General features: G+C 36.3%; 1 protein-coding gene across 1 annotated transcript; it reads left to right on the top strand.

Annotated features, from left to right (window-relative positions):
• The first annotated feature begins 16,477 nt into the window (after positions 1–16,477).
• LOC145155436 (secoisolariciresinol dehydrogenase-like) lies at positions 16,478–18,645 on the top strand. The gene is made up of 2 exons (XM_079075598.1): positions 16,478–16,605; positions 17,751–18,645. The coding sequence occupies exons 1-2, from the start codon at positions 16,580–16,582 to the stop codon at positions 18,541–18,543; spliced, it is 819 nt and encodes a 272-aa protein (XP_078931724.1). The 5' UTR covers positions 16,478–16,579; the 3' UTR covers positions 18,544–18,645.
• Positions 18,646–20,770: the final 2,125 nt, after the last annotated feature.

Raw genomic sequence — 20,770 nt, 5'->3', positions numbered from 1 at the left:
TATCACCTCCGAAGAAATAGATAGGTCAGACATCCAGGATCCCCACCACGATGGACTGGTGATCACTCTTTACATCACCAACCATTTTGTCATAAGGATCCTTGTCGACGGAGGATCCTCAGTCAACATTATACTCCTAGATGCTTTAAAAAGAGTGAACATCCCCAAGTCCAAAATAGTCAAAAGATCCTCAGTGCTAATAGGATTCAGTTGCAAAACAAAGCATACAGTCGTCAAATAAAGTTGCATATCTACATAGAGGGGTTAAACTCTATGCAACGATTTAGTGTAATTGATACATACTCTCCTATAATGTTATATTAGGAAGGACATGGATCCATGACATAAAGGCGGTCTCATTGACATACCGTCCATGTGTGAAAATGCCTACCCAATAGGGGTCAATGAAGATCACAGGTGACCAACAAGAATCCAAGGAGTTCTACAAGACCTCGATGAAGACTTCCACAATCCCACGACAAGAATAGCAATTAAAGAAAAGGGCACACGATGTACTAGAGACCGAAGAGCAAGATAAAAAAAAGTGCCCCTTGACCGTAAGGATCCCAATATGAAAGTACTCATAGGATCCTCACTACCAGATAGCAAAGAAGAATATATAATAAAGTTCCTGAAAGAAATAAGGAAAACCTTCGTATGGAAACATGAAGATATGAGAGGTATACACAAAAATATAATAACTCATAAACTTAACATCGATCGTTCTTTTGGACCCATACATCAAAACAGAAGGAAGTTCGTGAAGGGTTTTGAGCATTCTAACACTCCTAAGGTGTACATGCAACACTAGAAACCTTAGATCTATGTTTTCTCTAAGATACATGCAAATAATAAATTTCCAAGGTTTACATTCTAACTAGTATGTCATGGAGAACTTGAATCATAAAATGCTAGAAGAATTACATACCTTTTAGTAGTGGTTGATTCCCTAGAGTTTGAGAGCCTAGCACCAATAATGTGGATGCCTCAAATGGAAGTCACAAATCACCACAAACTTTGGAAACCTTTAGAAAGAGTATGAACACTTGTAGAAATCGGCCACCTTTGCTCACACACACTCTAGTCTAGTGCCATTTCAAGTGCCAAGGACTCCTTTATATAGTGTGGTGGATTAGGGTTACATTCATGTAAATCCTAATACCCATGACCTTTCATTTCCATGGGATCCATGGGTTAAAGCTCCATGGACTATCCATGGACTTTCCATGCAAGCCTAGCCCATTCTAAATAAGAAATAACCCACACTATATAAATACAAGAGTCCATATTTAATTAGTCACCTTTTTGATCACCCAATTAATTCTAAATTAATTCTAGATCAATACTAATCAAATAATATGATTTCCTATTAATATATTAGAACTTATAATATATTAATAAATCATAACTTTATTCCATTCTCAAAAGGTTATCCATATAAATTGTTCGGGTGAAGTGCAACCCAAATGGACCATGTCGGGTCGGGTCAAGTACATCCCAAATATAGTTATCGACTTAGACACCTTATCCAACAGTCTCCCAATTGGATAAGTCTAATAACTATAATTGCAAGCATGACTTCAGTAACCGACCGGAAATCGTAGCTCTTAAAAATCTGTTGAACTATGAAGCGCCATTTTAGATAAGTGATCATATAATCCTCTGTTCTAGATATCAGCCGGACAAATACATGGAACAATGTCGTACTTATTGTCCAGCAGTTTGTTTCCCGATTTCCGATTTGTTTGACATAGAACTTAATTGAACACATCAATTTAGTTCTGACCGGGCCCGGTACATAGGTCAAAACCAAATCATCGAGGGGCCCAGATATCGCTTCTAATCCAAGAAGGAACAGATAAACTTCGACTCATATGCTTGTCCTACTATTTGTTGAATTATACACAAAGGTACGTTTTATGACATCAAGTTATTGATGAGTTTTCGTACAATCAATGCATAACCGACTCATAGGCAACAACTCATATCTCTAGGTTTGAAGATTTATATGATATTACCGTCTCACGATCACTCGAGATAAATTCCATGAAGTAATACAAGTGAGCGTGGGTTGAATCCAATACTCAGAACTTATGAGCACTCATGAGTGTTGTAGTAACTCTTGCTATGTCCAACAACTTAGACATCTACAAGCCAACTTCATGACCGTCTTGATTCATATCTACTTCCGACATATGGCCGACTGTGGAGAATTTGAATAATATGATATACCATAACATAATTATTCTGGAAGTCAAAACATGCAAAATGAAATGATAGTAAACGAGTGACAAAAGATAGCAACACTTTACTCATAAATAAACAACAACTTTTATTCATCATCAGATGTCAATTACACTTTACACATTTCAAAACTATCTAATCTGTGAAACTAATATCGTCCTTTAGCCCGATGCGCCTCGCATGCTGCAAATGCCTAACCCTAGTAAGTCCCTTCGTGAGGGGATCAGTTGGGTTCTCCTCTAACGATATCCTCTTTGCTACTAGGAGTCCTTCTTCTATCTTATGTCTTATGAAGTGATATTTTCTGTCAATGTGTCTGGATATGCCATGATCTCTCGGTTCCTTGGCTAAGGCAACCGCACTATTGCTGTCACAGAAAATTTCCATAGGCTCCTTTATAGCCGGTACAACTCCAAGGTCTCCAATGAAGTTCTTTAGCCATATAGTCTCCTTTTCTGCCTCGCTTGCTGCTATATACTCTAATTCGCAAGTTTAATCAGCCAGTGTTTCATGCTTGGAACTTTTCCAAGTAATTGCTCCTCCGTTTAAGGTAAAGACCCAGCCCAACTGAGAGCGGAAATTATCCTTGTCAGTCTGGAAGCTAGCATCACTATACCCCACTACTCTCAAGTCATCACTCCCACCGAGTGTAAGGACCCAGTCCTTAGTCCTCCGCATGTGCTTGAGAATGTTCTTTACCGCAGTCCAGTGTGCTTTGCCAGGGTTCCCCTGATATCTGCTGGCCATGCTCAACGCAAAGGCCACATCAGGACGAGTACAAGTCATAGCATACATGATCGAGCCAACAGCGGAAGCATATGGAAATCAACTCATCTCAGCTATCTCATCCTCTGTACTCGGGCTCTGATCCTTGCTCAGTTTGGCATTGTGCTAGATCGGTAAGTCACCTTTCTTGGAATTTTGCATGTTGAACCTTTTCAACACTTTGTCCACATAGGTGCTTTGACTAAGTCCAATTAGTCTTTTACTCCTATCTCTCAAGATCCTTATCCCTAGGATATAGGAAGCTTCTCCAAGGTCCTTCATAGCGAAACACTTCCCAAACCAGGACTTCACTTCCTGGAGAGTTGGGATGTCATTTCCTTTGAGTAGTATGTCATCCACATACAATACCAAAAAGCTAACTATACTCCCACTAGCCTTGACATATACACAAGATTCATCTTCGCTCCTCGAAAAGCCAAACTCTTGGACTTTCTCATCGAAACAAAGATTCCATCTGCGAGGTGCTTGTTTCAAACCATAGATGGATTTCTCAAGCTTACACACTCTATTAGGATACTGTGCACTGACAAAACCCTCTGGCTGACTCATGTAAACATCTTCAGCCAACTTCCCATTAAGGAAAGTGGTTTTGACATCCATTTTCCATATTTCATAGTCATGAAATGCAGCAATGGCTAGCATAACCCTAATAGACTTAATATTCGCTACTGGTGAAAAGGTCTCATCATAATTAACTCCCGGTGTTTGAGAAAAGCTCTTTGCAACCAATCGCGCCTTATAAGTGTGTACATTACCATCCATGTCGGTCTTCTTCTTGAAGATCCATTTACACCCGACTGTCTTGCGACATGGTACATTGTCAACCAAGTTCCAAACTTGATTGTTATATATGGACTGTATCTCGCTGTCCATAGCCTCTTTCCATTTGGCAGCCTCAAGGCCTGCCATGGCTTTCGAGTAGCTGTTAGGTTCATCCAGACTTACCAGTGTGCTATCACTTATAAGTGTATCACCTCCCGCAGTAATATGGAAACCATAGTAATGCTCATGTGCATTCCTAACTCTCATGGAATGCATCAGAGGTACAGACTCGTCTGTCGGATCAACAGGAATTTCCTCCTCAGGTTGATTGCTAGGATTTAAGGTTCCTTCACCACTTGACTCTTGAATTTCTTCAAGGTCAATTTTCCTCCCACTTTTTCCTTGGCTTATGAACTCTCTCTCTCTCTCTCTCTCTCTCTCTCGAAAGACTCCTCTCCTTGCTACAAAGACCACATCATCAATGGGTCTGTAGAAGAGGTAACCAAATGATTTCTGCGGGTAGCCGATGAAAATACACCTCTCACTTCGAGGTTCGAGCTTATCGTGAGTCTCGCGCCTCATGAAAGCCTCGCAACCCCAAATCTTGATGTGATCTCGATTGGGAACTTTTCCAGTCCACATCTCGTGAGATTTTTTGGCAACCTTTTTGGTAGAGACTAGATTAAGGATATGGGCGGCAGTGTCTAAGGCATACCCCCAAAATGATATTGGTAGCGAAGCTCGACTCATCATGGAACGAACCATATCCAACAAGTTTCGATTACGCCTCTCAGCCACACCGTTAAGATGTGGTGTCCTGGGAGGTGTCAATTGTGAGACAATCCCACATTCATTAAGATAGTCAAGGAACTATGTACTAAGATACTCACCACCTCGATCGGATCGAAGCATCTTAATGTTCCTGCCCAACTGATTCTCCACTTCCTGTTTAAAGTCCTTGAACTTTTCAAAGGTTTCTGACTTATGCTTGATTAAGTAAACATATCCATATCTACTATAATCATTAGTAAAAGTCACATAGAAGTGGTTAGCATTCCTTATGGCGGTTCTGAACGGTCCACACACATTAGTATGTATGAGGTCCAACAAACCCTCACCCCTAGCACACGTACCAGTGAATGGTGACTTTGTCATTTTCCCTAGAAAATAAGATTCACAACTATCATCTGACTTTAGGTCAAATGACTCCAAGATTCCATCCTTTTGGAGTTGGCCTATGCGTTTCTTGCTCACATGTCAAAGACGACAATGCGTTGGCCTATGCGTTTCTTGCTCACATGTCCAAGACAACAATGCCATCATGATGCTTTATCCAAGCTAGTGGAAGAATCGATACACAACACACTATTTCCTAGGTTATCTACAACCGACATAGTTTCATACACACCATCACAAGGTAATGCTTTAAACTAAAGAACATTATTAAAGAAAGCATTAATACCACCACATTCATTATCAAACGAAAAGGTAAAACCTTGATTGTACAAACCATGAAAGGAAATAATATTTCTCGCCATTTCAGACGAATAACAACATTTATTCAAATCTAATGTTAACCCACTACTTAGCAACAAAGAATAAACTCCAATCTTGGTGATAGGTGTAACTTTCCTATTCCCCATGATCAGGTTTATCTTCCCATGCTCTATATTCTCACTTCTTCTTAGTCCCTGCAAATCAGAACATATGTGAATACCACAACCTGTATCAAGGACCCAAGAATTAGAATAGGTTGAGTTATTAGACAATATAGTGTAAATACCTGCATGGTTGGGTTTCACTTTCCCATCCTTAACATCTTGCAAGTACTTTGGGCAGTTTCGCTTCCAGTGCGCCTTTTCATGGAAATAGAAGCATTCAGCCTCACTAGGGTTGGCAGAAGGAGTGACAAAACCTTTCTTGGTTCCACTTAAAGAGGAGCCATCAAGGGACTTTCCCTTGGTACCCTTCGAAGGGCTCTTCCTCTTCTTCCCTTTATGTCACACCCCGAACCAGACGGCGGAATCGTCCGGGGGCTCGTGTCACTATCAATTGAATTATCATCACAATGAATATACATGAAACATAACACAATCATCACCAAACATTACATATTACAACTGGTATTTTTCACATCAAGTACATTGTCTTGGGTTACATATTCCAAAATATTAATTGCACGATGATTGATATTACACAAAAATAAATCCACACACTTGAAGGTTCTTCTGCTTAACGGTTACCTGAGAATACAAGTTATTTTGAAAACGGTCAACATATATAATGTTGGTGAGTTCATAAGCATGTTTGAATAAAAGATTTTTGTATTGTTTGTAAAACACAGAAAATCCGATATTTTCTATAAAAAATCTGAGAAATGATGTGAAAATCGAGTATAGATGCATGTGTGAATTTCATAGTAAAAACATGTATAAGTATGCACTCCAAATTTCTTTATATTTTTCTGTGGTAAGTAAAAGGTAATTGAATAATAGTGTTTCCCCAGAAAATCCGATATTTTCTGATTTATAAAAATGTTACGGTCCTTGCATTATCGTATGATTTGCTTTGTATCAATATGATTCACGAGTTTTGATTTCCGTAATGTCGCGATGGTAATGGATCTCTATGTGAGTCGTTATAACCATGCATGATAGTGACTGATTTGCCTGTCTTGGCATTTTTCCAAACGCCGGATTTTGATCAAGGTTTTGTCACCCTAGACTGGCCTAGTCTAACTGTAGCGAACAGCTCAGGTGTGGGGGAGTCATCCCCGTATAGATCTATACACAAACTCTCGCTCTCCCTCTAGTAGACTCTGATTATAACTACATGTTACAGCCATACACTCAATGGTGTCAACCGACAAGTCTCACTAGATCCCAATTGTTGCCACATGAATATGTATAACGTTATATGTATTTAGAATTATGAACACCAGATGATACATGAACGTGAAAGGATAAGGCCCAACAAACATGAAGAAAAGACAATTGTGGCCCATTAGACATGTAAGTTATTTCCAGGCTTGTTAAGTATGCAATGGACACACTAAAGTCCATTAAGCATATGATGAATTATTCCACGCTAAATTAGTATGTAAATGGGCCACTAAGGCCCAATAACATGTAAAGGGTAATTTAGGCCCATAAAGCATGTAATTGGATCGCGAAGGCCCAATCGACATGAAATGATTATATTGGGCCCAATAAACATGCGTATGGATCACGAAGGCCCAATAAGCACATATAGTGAGTACTAGGCCCAATAGTCGTATTGTTGTTGTATATCGTTTGTTTGTGATAGTATAGTTCATTTAGTCAAAACATTTATCCATAGTGTTATAAAAAGCCCAGTGTTTTGTTATAATGATATTTTTAGTTCGATACGTCAAAATTCTATACTTTGAACCCGTATTTATTACAAAATTTCATTTTAGGTCCCTTAAGAACTAATTTGAACATTCAAAGTCTTATTTTTACATAAAATGTCATTTTTGGTCTATTTTATTTAAAAATGACATTTTAGCTCATAAATTTATAAAAATCTATATTTTGCCCCAAATTGTTTAGTAATTGACGGGTTTGGCCCAAAAATACATATATTGACATTTTCAGCCCATCTTTGCAGAAAATTACATTTTCAGCCCTTATTTGAATAAAATGACATTTTCGGCCCAATTATTATAAAATTAACATTTTGGCCCAATTTTGAAATAGGTGTCATTTTCAGCCCCTAAACTTGTAAGTTTTCATTTTTTTGACTCAAGTTTTGATCAAATAACATTTTAGTCCATGAAAAGTTATATTTTCTCAATTTGGGCCCAAAAAGCCGTAAGGCCCAAACTAAGGCCCATAATGCAAAATATTACACTTTTGGTCCTTTGGAAGGTATAGTTGTTATAAAACTCATTTTTATACAAATGTGACCCTTTTGATCCTTACAAAACCGTAAGTGACAAAAATTATCCCAATCTTTTGTTTACTTGTCAAAAATGATCCTTATACAAGATTTTTGTCTTGTTTTTCACATCTTAGGCATGTATAACACTTTTATCCTTGTAGTATGATGTTTAGAGTGTTTTAGTTTATGAATCTCACCCATTTTTGTTAGAGTATTCGAGATTCATCAAGATTTATCACATAATCACAACATAAACCAAGAAAATCACACATAACATGCATAAATACATAGATCTACACATAAACACTAGTATTCTCCCCCAAAAACATGTAAAAACCGAAAACAAGGGGGTATGAACTCACCTTGTGGTGATGGATAAGTTTTGAAGAAGAAATGGAAGAAGATGGTGTGATTTTTGGCTCTAATTAGCTCCTTGAGGGGACCTTCGAATTTTTGAGGAGTTCTAGGGAGCATGATCACGAAATTAAGGTGGTAAGAAGAGTGAATGAGCTTAAAAAGAAAATATGTTACTTAGGTTTGTGAGATCTTACCACTAGAGTGTAACTTGGAGTGATTTTTGGATGAAAAACGTCCTTGGAATGCTCTAAATCTCGAAAATTCTTGATGAAAGGGGAGAGATGTTCTTGAAAGTGTATTTGGAGAGAGTTTGATATTGTGTGTGTGTGTGTGTTTCTTGCTCTCGGCCGAAGGAATAGGGAATAAGAATAGAGGGGAGAGAGGGGTGAGGATGTGATGGATACATAGATGCATGAGATTTATGGATTACTTAATGGTTAATTTGCATGGAAGACCATCATGCAAATGTGATGTGTCAATTGCAAGTTAATTATTCTCCCCTTTTTTACACACACACACACACATATATATATATATATATATATATATATATATATATATATATATATATATATATATATATATATATATATATATATATATTTGTATATGCATTGGGCCGAGATTTTTAGGTTAGGAGGAATAAGAATGAGATAGTTTGGGCCCATTCTAAGCTTGGTTCGAATTCATGGAGCCCAATAATGGTTTTCGGCCCATTGGGCCCTTGTGAACATTCACGGCCCAATAAGGTATAAGGGAAGGGGTTTATGGCCCATTAGGGCTAATTAATTTATTTATGGCCCAATAAGGCCCATTAAGGGTAAACTAATCCATTTTAGGCCCATTATGGCCCAAAATCTTAAGTTTTATGAATGTGGGTCCAATTAGAGCCCATTTAAGGGTTCAAACCCAAAGTAGTCAAATTGGAAGCTTATTGGTCCATTAGACCCAATAAGGAAGTCCTAGTTCATAGTGAGCTTAAACCGGGATTCGTAGGGTTTTCAACCCCCAATTGACTATTTGAAACGTTTTTTATAAAGTTTTGGACTTCACAATGGATTTTGATGGGAGTTTGTTGTCGTTGAGTGAGCATCATACATATTATCAAGTTAGGGTTACGATTGTTATCATAGTTAATGTTTGCAAGAGCATAGAATTTCCTAGCTAAAATTGCTAGTTGTGACACTTTACCTTTACCGATATCCAGAACAGGGGCGTTGGTAGGAGTAGAAGTAGTAACAACCGATTTACCTTTAAGACCACTTTCCGCGGTCTTCAAAAGTCCTTGAAGCTTGCTGAGTGTAACTTCCTCCTTGTTCATGTGATATGTCATCCGAAATTGATCATAGCACGAAGGTAAGGAGTGCAAAATGATGTCAATTGCCAACTCCTCGGGGAAGTTCACATTCAATTTCAGGAAACGGTCCACGAATCTTTTCATTTTCTGCATGTGGCCCGTGATGGGTTCACCATCATTCATCCGGGTTGTTATCATGGAGGAGATGATTTCATTCCGCTCTTGACGAGCACTCTGATGGTACCTGTCCATCAAGTCTGGTGCATTTCAAAAGGGTAAAAGTCCTCATAGGACTTTTGGAGCTCGGCTGTCATCGTGGCCAACATGATACATGCCACCTTAGTAGCATCTCTCTCATGTGCTTGGAATTCAGCGATCTCCTCTGGAGTAGCAGATGACTCATCAAGTTGCTTCAGCTCCTTGTCGAGGACATTTCCTTGTCCTCATACCGAGTGACCATCCTGATGTTCCTGATCCAATCCATAAAGTTGGATCCATCGAAGATGACTCTCCCACAAAGGTTCATGAGAGAGAAGGAGCCGGTAGGGTTTGAGCCAGAAGTAGCATTGTTGGAAGACATCTGAAAAAGAAGAAGGACAAGTCCTTAATAAGACACCCAAATGTAATATTAAGGCTAGGACCAAACACAATATTTTATAACTTAGAAGAGGGATGTTGTAATCCAAGCTATAAAATATTTGAAGGTAGGTGAATGACGATTCACCAATTTCCACCATGAAAAACGAAATAAATTATTAGGTTTTAATTGGTTTTGAAACTCCTAGATTCTTTTGAGATTCATTGAACTTTTCAATGACATGTTTCAATCTCGATTGTGCTCTTCAGGTTTGTGACTGGGATGCCGAGGATCACAAAACAAGGTGTGAATTAACCATGCAAATTACTTGGTACTCTTAATGTTTATCACCTAACCGATGTGCCGGTTAACCACACACGCTCCACCAATCTACGATAAACCTTAAGCCACCCTTTGCCTACCTTGTTAAGTCCAGGTTAGTATGTCGGTTAACCACACACGCTCCACTAACGACTTAAGCAAAGTGCAAAGTGTAATTTCATGGGTTAGCACCTTATTCACATTTTCCTAAAGTAACTAAGATTGGGAATTTATAAAACATTTAGTTACTTTACAATCATCATACTTTTAATGAGGATTAAAGTCATTGTCCTACCCGTTCGGCTAACGACCCTCCACCAGTCAAGGAAGCGGTGGGTGAGAGTGGACACCATTAAGCTGCCATTTTATAGGCAATAATCTTATACCCCCCTTAGAGACCGGCTTCGTGAATGAGGCCTACTAACGGTAAAACGACTTGTTCTTATACATACACACACACATACACACACACACACACACATATATATATATATATATATATATATATATATATATATATATATATTATTAACTTATAATATTATAAAGTATAAGGGTTGAATTTTAACTTTTAAAATTCTAGGGGTTGGAACTAAAGTTTTTAAAGTGACTTTACATGTTCCAAAACTTGAGGGCAGGTTTTGTAACTTTCAAAACTTTTCAACTTTCATAACTTATGAGTTAATGGTTTATTAAAATGAGAGGCTTTTCATTTTATGTAACCTATGTGTTCATTTAATGGACTTTAAAAGAAAGACTTTTGGTAATCCATAACTTGAGGAAAAATTATGGATTCCATTAAAACACATCAAGATCAAGAATTAGACTAACAAAATAATTCTTATGATCTATCAAACTCATAAGTTCATGAACATGCATATCAACAATTTCAAGAATCATAAACAACACATACAAAACTTGAAAATTTGATAATAGCCATTGTAAATGGATTAGCATAACCATTATACCATCTAAAACAAGTTTTATAAGACCAAAACAGTTTAGGGTAATGTTTCTAGTCCATTTCCAGCAGCAAAACTTGAAAATCCGCATCCAGGGGCTCCTACTCGGCGAGTGCAAGAACCTACTTGACGAGTAGGATGAATTATCACATGGACTCGTTGAGTTCCCCCATGGACTCGGCAAGTTCATGTCGCAGAATGCAGAATACTTGAGTTTTTCAACAATTTGCATCAAGTATCAAGAAAACAAGCCTAGGCTCTAATACCACTAAAGGGTTTTGAGCATTCTAACACTCCTAAGGTGTACATGCAACCCTAGAAACCTTGGATCTATGTTTTCTCTAAGATACATGCAAATAATAAATTTCCAAGGTTTACATTCTAACTAGCATGGCATGGGGAACTTGAATCATAAAATCCTAGAAGAATTACATACCTTTTAGTAGTGGTTGATTCCTTGGAGTTTGAGAGCCTAGCACCAATAATGTGGATGCCTCAAATGGAAGTCACAAATCACCACAAACTTTAGAAACCTTTAGAAAGAGTATGGACACTTGTAGAAATCAGCTACCTTTGCTCACACACACTCTAGTGCCATTTCAAGTGCCAAGGACTCCTTTATATAGTGTGGTGGATTAGGGTTACATTCATGTAAACGCTAATACCCATGACCTTTCATTTCCATGAGATCCATGGGTTAAAGCTCCATGGACTATCCATGGACTTTCCATGCAAGCCTAGCCCATTCTAAATAAGCAATAGCCCACACTATATAAATACAAGAGTCCATATTTAATTAGTCACCTTTTTGATCACCCAATTAATTCTAAATTAATTCTAGATCAATACTAATTAAATAATATGATTTTCTATTAATATATTAGAACTTATAATATATTAATAAATCATAACTTTATACCATTCTCAAAAGGTTATCCATATAAATTGTTCGGGTGAAGTGCAACCCAAATGGACCATGCCGGGTCGGGTCAAGTACATCTCAAATATAGTTATGGACTTAGACACCTTATCCAACAGTTTGTACCCAAGAGAAATCAGATTATCCAAGATGAAGTAAAAAAAACTTCTTAAAACATGGATGATTAAGGAGGTCAGGTTCCAAAGGTGGCTAGCCAACGTGGTCGTCGTACAAAAGAAGAATGGTAAATGGAGAGTATATATGGACTATACGGATCTTAACAAGGCTTGTCCTAAGGATCCTTTCCCTTACCACATATAGATTCCATGATAGATTCTACCGCTGGCCATGAACTTTTGTCATTCATGGATGCATCAACAGGGTTCCAACAAACTCAAATGGAACCATCTGACCAAAAGGATACCGCATTCATAACCCCAATAGGTATATATTGCTTTACTACTTTGCCCTTTGGTCTTAAAAACGTAGGTGCAACATACCAAAGGCTAGTTAACTGGATATTCAAGGATAAACTGGGGGACACCATGGAAGTCTAACTCAATGACATTGTGGTCAAGTCAAAGAAAGTTAAAGATCACCTTAAGGATCTTGAAGAAGCTTTCAACATACTAGACTAATATAGCATGAAGATAAAGCCCTCCAAATGCCATTTTGGAATGAGATCAGGCAAGTTCCTCAGATACATGGTGACTAAATGTGGAACAGAAGCATGTCCTGGGCAAATAAAGTCCATTATCGATCTAAGATCCCCATCCTCGACAAAGGATATTCAAACACTAACATGAAGAATAGCAGCCCAAAACATATTCATCTCAAGATCCTCAGAGAGGTGTAAACCTTTCTATTATATCTCCAAGAAAAACAAAAGGTTTGAGTTGACCAAAGAGCACGAAGATGCTTTTCAGGAACTTAAAAATTATTTATGTTCAACACCCTTGCTAGTGAAACCACTATATTGGGAGCCACTCCTTCTATACCTTTCAGTATCCTCTGACGCTATAAGTGTTGTTTTAGCCAATGATCTTAACAGGGACCAACATCTCATCTACTATGTAAGTAAAAGTCTCTTTGATCATGAGACAATGTACTCCTTTCTTGAAAAACTAATACTTGCATTAGTAACTTCCACAAACAAAATCAAGCTCGCAATTAAACAAGAACATTAAATTCGGATTTGGGGGTTTCGGGTTTGAAACCCCATGGCTCAACCTTAAAACTCAAAAATCTCACAACCATTTATTGGTTGGATTTTGGAGATAAATCAAACAGTGAAACCATAACATTAAACTCATAAAAACATCACTAATGGGGCATGAATTTTAGATTTTCAATTTAACAAAACCCCTAACTTGAATTTGGGTAAAATGGAGATAAAACCACATTTTTGATGAAAGATCTTAAGAAGATTTGATCAATGATTCATCTAGAAATTCCAAACATCAAAACACCATGAATCTTGAAGGAAAAATTGATTATAAAGGTGGAAAAAAGGTTGAAATTGAACGTAGAAGAAATGATACGAAGTGAATAAGAAAAGGAGGCAAAAATGGTGATTTAATATGTTCAGCGTCGGAAGTGTGGCATGCTTTTCTATGGGGCATGGTGCGCCTATGAAAGTTTGGCCAACTTGCCATTTTTGGTCCCCATTCCAAAAATCGTTGCAAAAATGGTCCCCAACTCAACTAAAATTTTAAGATGGATCAAATTTAGTCCTTCTACCATATAAAGTATAAAAACATGGTTCTAATCACTTAGTTATTCAACTTCCCAAGTCAAACACAAGTTTTCGTAACTTGTCACATTTGGACCCTTAACTTTAAATTTTTCATTTGACGTCCAAACTCCATCAAAATTTATTTATGATTTAGCAACAAAGTTTATTATGGTTATTAATCTAAATAATTTAAATTACTTATTATCGTATTTTATTTCAATTTATTTTATTTTAATTTAATGAAAATTTTTATTTTTACCAAAAACGCCTGAAACCTTTAGCCCCAAATAACATGATGTTTAAGCGTGAGAAAATTCAAAGAGTCTACTTGTAAAGAGGTCCTTACAACCACGTTGTCATAAGTTTTCTCCAAAATATTTGGTAAGACAAAAAGGGGATTTAATCCATGTTGGTTCAGTTTATACAAAATTTCGTTCGAATACAATTTGAAGGAAAAGGTTACGTTCTTCTTATATTTTTATTTATACGTTGATGATGTCGAAGAAGGTGATAACAAATCTTTCATAACTGAAGGATTCCAAAAATATTTGAAGTTTATATCGGTGGCCCAAAGAGTACTTATAATCAAGTCCAACAAAGCTGTGAAGACTTGATGAATTAAAATAACACATTGCATATTCGTTTGCTAAGCAATCTAATCAAAACAATGTTTTGTATGAGACCCGATTAGTTGCTTCTGTTTGATTTCTTCTACATCAAGTTTTAACATTACAAAGCCACGACGAGTCACGAAATTCAAGTAATCAAGGAAACTGTAGAGAGTTGTTGAAGTTTTTGGCAGGCCACAATGAGGAAACAAGAAAAATCTTCTTGCAAAATGAACCGGGAAATCTAATGTTATCCTCTCATAAAATCCAACTAAATATAGTATCGTCTGGTGTTATTGAAACTAGTAAGTTTATAATTGAAGATATTGGGGATGGCTACTTTTTTATTTTGGTTTATGAATGCCGTAATGTTCCTACCAAAGAACAAATAACACTTGTTCTTCGGTATGTCGATAAAAAAAGGTTATGTCATTGAATGCTTTCTTGGGATTATACACATCCCAAATACTAGATCTTTGTCCTTGAAAGCAGTCATTGATTCATTACTTGCAGTACATAAGCTTAGTGTGTCACGAATTTTTGGGCTAGGCTATGATGGAGCTAGCAATATGTGAGGTAAGTTTAATTGTCTCAAGAGTCTGATTTTAATGGATAATAGTTCAACATTTTATGCACGTTGCTTTGCACATCTAACTCTAATTGGTCCTTGTTTGGTGTAACTAAGAATCATATAGATATTGCTTTGCTTTTCACTATGATTAGTGAGTTAGTGTATGTTGCTAGAGCGTCATGTAAGCGTAAATATATGCTTGGTGAGAAACAAACTGAGAAGAGTTTGGAAGCAATAGATATTGGAATTGAAAATGGTAAAGGGAAGAATATATTATTCAAGGGAAACCGATACAAGTTTGGGATCTCATTATACAACATTAGTAAACAACAATATCTTATTCTTTTCTATAATTGGCATACTTGAATATGTTATCGATGACTGTGGGAGCTCTGAACAAAAGGCAGAAGAAATAGTATTACACAAACAAAGATTATTAGGCCAAACAGAGTGGAGTCGCCAAATAAAGTCGCTAAGCTCGCTAAGGGCATCGGAATACCGCCCCTAGCCCTCGTTAGGGGGCTCGCTAGATGAAGCTCGTCACGGGATTAGCGAGAGGAGCGAGGGAAGGGTGCTTTACCGATCAATATGCAAAATCAGTTTTAAAATCATATTCAACAATCAATCACAAAAATAAGGATGCAAAATTAGAAATCATATGCTTGGAGCTTCAATCAATCAGATGGAGAGTAAAAACAAAAATCGGTACTGTTGCAGAGAAAATCGCCTGAACAGCGGAGCATACGCACCTGATGGTGGCGATGGAAGAAAACGATTGTAGGCAATGGAAGAAAAGACAATTGCAAGGTCGGGGGTACTTGGGAGGCGACATGCTCGATGAGAAACAGAACACGATGGATGGAGGTTGTTGGGTATAACTGAAGGGTAATTTTGTCTTTAACCTATTTTGAAATTCCAAACACCCTCTAGTATATATATAGAATTAAAACTTGGAGAAAGTGGATCATCCCCAAATTGACCAATTTTGTCATTTAGCCTTTCTAAACATTCCTCTTCATAAAAATATGTATTTATTTTTTTTAGTTGAAACAATTAGGGTAAATTTTGAAATATTAGAAAAGTTTTCATTTTTAATTGTTTGAGTTTTAAAAAAATATATATAATTTAATTAAATTTGAAAAAAATATAAAATGTTAGGAGTGTTACCACTCCCTATGAAATGCTAACAATTTAGTGGTAAAATGAAAAAATGATGTGGGATTCAAAAAAAATAAGGTGACAAGATGCTAGCCTCAGTTTAACCTATATATACTTTTACTCATAAATCACTTAGAAACCAAGCGATCCTAACGTTATTATTTATCATTTTGTACGTTGGCCATAAGAACACGTGAACAAGGACATAGACGATGGTTACCCATTTTCTTTTTATATCCATTTGTTTGTCCTTTGTGTTTCCAAAGCTAATGACCACCACTAGAAAATGGTTGGTTCATTTAAATGATCCTTCCCATGTAAGAGTTGATCTTTGGTTTCCAATCGTCGAACATTACACTCCTTCGAGCTTCTTCTTCCAATGCTAATGACAACCCCTACAAGAAGGTTATATTTTCTTTGTCATATCGAGATTTTCATTTTTTTCGTACTTATACTTTTGTTAAATTAATATAGAGGTTAATTATTTTTGTGAAGTATTCAAGTAAAGAAGGTTTACTTTTTTTGAAAATACGGTTCCGGAATAAACAATTCATGATAAGTCCCTTTGGTATGCATACAACGAACAACTTTCGTTGCCACTATGGCAGCCCGCCCCTATCGTTATCGTTGCTACGAACAACTTTCGTTGCTACTATGGTCTTATCATTGTCCCCATCATGATTTATCATGCACGACCAACCAGAAAGTTTTGAATGCATTTAACCTTTGACCAAACAATGAGAAACCTTTTATTATATAATTTTTTATATTAAAAAAACAATGTGTAGTGGTGGGTATGCCGTATGCCAATCACATGTGGTGCTTGTGTGGTGATGATGTCTTAGTAACATATATCCCATTATATTTATTGCAATTGTGTGTATACGAGATGCTAGTTGTATGTATTGGAGATGGCCTAATACCATGAGTTAAGAAATCTAAATAACAGAAAAACTTAATAATTGACTCTAAGGATGGTGAGAGTCAGCCCTCCAACCCTAATGCTGTATATAAGCTTTCTTTTTTCTCTTTTGATTTTCATCCATCCCAATCCATATCAACCTAAATACAAATAAGGTAACCCTTCCATCTTAAAAGTTATAGAATTCTTTTTAAAATTATTTAGAACCATTTAAATATAAATAAAAATAACATTTCATTAATAAAGTGTTACTACAAACGACAACTAAAATTTTAAAACGTCAGTTAAATCCTAAAATGATAACTAAATAAAATGGTAAATTTTAAAACTCACAATTCCAACGACTTTTTCTACGGTTTGATTTGAACCCATATTTTTTAATTTGTGACAGTTAGATTCCGTTTGGAATAGAATAGGTTAAGATTGGAATGGAATAGATTACGATTAGAATCAAATAGATTAAGAAAGGAGAAAGTTAATTGTTTAAGTAAATGTGAATTGTGAAGAGGTTGAGACTTGAGACTTGAGAGTGTTATATATAGAAGACGAAGAGAGAGAAGAGGGAGCAACGGCTCCATATACCAGCGACAGGTTCAATATATGCATATTTTCGATTCTTTTTGTGCAGGTTAGAAGGAAAGGTGGCATTGATAACGGGAGCAGCAAGTGGTGTTGGGAAATGTACAGCAAAGCTCTTTGCAGAACATGGTGCAAAAGTCGTCATTGCCGACATCCAAGATCAACTCGGTCAAGCAGTATGTGAAGCCATAGGCTCATCAAGCTCGATATATGTCCATTGTGATGTATCAATTGAAGAAGATGTCAAAAACGCGGTAGATATTGCAGTAGCAACTTATGGGAAACTTGACATCATGTTCAATAATGCAGCAACACTTGATCCTAGCAAGTACCGGATCATTGACAATGAAAAAACAGAGTTTGAACGTGTGCTTAGTGTCAACGTCACAGGCGTCTTTCTAGGGATGAAACATGCTGCTAGGGTTATGGTTCCAGCAAGAGCTGGCTCAATAATATCAACAGGTAGTGTTGCTTCGAATATCGGTGGTGTGGCCTCACATGCTTACTGTTGTGCGAAGCATGCTGTAGTAGGTTTGACAAAAAATGTGGCAGTAGAGCTTGGACAATTTGGTATTCGAGTTAACTGTGTGTCACCTTATGCGATGGCTACACCAATAGCCACAAGTTTTGTTGGGCTTGAGGGGGAGGCTTTCGAGAACCTGGTAAACTCACTTGCGAACCTTAAGGGTGTGACATGTGTTACCGATGATGTTGCTAAAGCTGCCCTTTTTTTGGCGAGCGATGAGGCTAAGTACATTAGTGGACATAATTTGTTTATCGATGGTGGATTTACTATTGTTAATCCATCATTCAACATGTTTCAATATCCAGAGGATTCTTAAGTTGAGATATTTCATCATTATTTATGTTTTTTAGTATCACAAACATATAAGGCGTATGAATTCTAATCTTGAGGTTGTAATAAATAATCATCTGGAAATGAACATTGAAGTACCGTTGCATGCTTGATTGCACTCGAGTGACTGAGTGAGATATATATACCAAACTTTTACAAAAAAATTGAAATTTACAAGGGCCTGTTATGTCATTGCTCTAAGATGCATAGGTCATGAAAAACATACATATTAAATCATTCTCTTAAACTACTCCATTGGAGACAAAAGTTGGCGACGTTTAGGAGTTTAAAATCAATGTATTGGTGTTTTCGTTATGTGTTCTTGGTCTACTCATTTCATTTATTTATTTATTTATTTTCTTGTGAACAACTAACACATTAAATCATTCTCTTAAACTACTCCATTGTTCACCGGACTTGAACCCTCAACCCAACCTCTTAGTGAAACTTTTTGGTCCTTTGGTTCTACATATTTTATTTGATGTTAACGTACAAGTTTTAGGTTGAAACTGATGCATGGGTTGATAGTCGAAGAGTTTTCTGCTTTTCTTCCAACACCTTCACATAGGGTTGTAAACGAATTGAACGTTCAACGAACTGTTTGTGAACCGTTCGGCGGGAAGTTTGTTTAAGTTCGTTTATTTAATAAACGAACGAACATGAATACAAATTCTCATTCGTTTAGTTAAACGAACGAATATGAACAATGGTTTCGTTCGTTCAATTATGTTCATGAACGTTCATTCATGTTCTTCGTTTACGTTTGTTCATGTTCGTTCATTAAGTTCCTTTTATCTTCATATATGTTTAATTGTGGTTGATTACATTACTATATTATATGTTTATTTATGTTCATATATGTTTGTTTATCTTCGTTTGTTTATGTTCGTTTGTTTATATTTGTTTAGCATGTTCACGAACATAAACGAACGAACATGAACAATGTAATTTGTTAAACGAACGAACATGAACAAAAAAAACTTGTTCGTTTAACCGCTCGTGTTCGTTCATTTGTTCGGTTAACTTAAACGAACGAACATGAACAAGCCCCGTTCGTGTTCGTTTGGTTCGTTTACAGCCCTACCTTCACACACTAAATTAATTGCACGAAAAGCACAAAAAGGCCCCCTGTCTAGCTTCGGTCAATGCCCAGAAAACACAGCCCATCCAAGCTATGTTAGGCCTGTACCGTTTTTAACTGGAAAGTAAGTCTGTTAGAGTGCACAAGCTCACGGGCTTTTGCTTGGCCCTATGCCTAAAAGGCTCACACTTTTTTTTCAAAAAAGTTTTTCTAACATTTATTTTTAATATTAGTTTATAATATGTGGGAACTACGGTTATAAAAATTAATTAAACTTTCATATTAAAACTCAAAATTATTAATCAATTATTTTAAATAAATTATTAATTAAGAAATATTTTTTTAGTTATATAAAATTATAATTATTAATTTAAATAAATACGTGAAATTATATGACTTTATAATCTGTATTAACATTATTTTATTTTTTATTCTAATGTTATTAATTTAATGTAATTAGAGTGGAATTTAAAATTTGAACTTTAAAATGGAGAATTAATAAGTTGACAAGTGACGTGACATTAATTAGGAAGCCTAATAAGATAACACATGACAAAAGGATAATAAGTCTATTCTTTTATTAGAGTACAAAAATACTAGCTAGCTATTAAAGACATCATTATTAAGAGTAGTTTATCGTTTAATGTTGTCTTGCATTTATTTATGGGAAACAGAGTAATCTAACCACATTTTAGTTAACTATCAATAAAAAATAATATTTTTTAACTAATCATTCTCTCCGGAATAACTATTCCGGGCCAAACCAAAATTGACCAAGCACATTAGTATGGCCTAATGCTACATATATGGGGTCCACACCGAGAAAATTGGAATACACATTTTGAAAATTGGGAATCCGAAACTCTTCTTACTACAATTTCGGACTTAGTTTTTAAGGTTATAAGGCATAGATTAGACAAACCAGTTGGACTTCAACTCTTCTACTTACTTGTATTTTACTTTAAAAATAAATTTTTGTATTCCAAAGTGTGTAGATCATGTTGGAAATTCAGAGAACAAGTCCGAAATTTGTAGTATTTTTATTATTTTTAGTTAACATGTGAGAACCGTATGAGAACCTTAAAATGTGTGGAGCACCATTTTTACTGACGGAAAAACTCTACATTAGTCA

The sequence above is a fragment of the Lactuca virosa genome, chromosome 1 (assembly GCF_052849685.1).
Source record: "Lactuca virosa cultivar CGN04683 chromosome 1, Lactuca_virosa_CGN04683_v6, whole genome shotgun sequence".
In the NCBI taxonomy this organism is placed as follows: Eukaryota; Viridiplantae; Streptophyta; class Magnoliopsida; order Asterales; family Asteraceae; genus Lactuca; species Lactuca virosa.
This window is presented reverse-complemented; position numbering and strand designations above follow the sequence as displayed.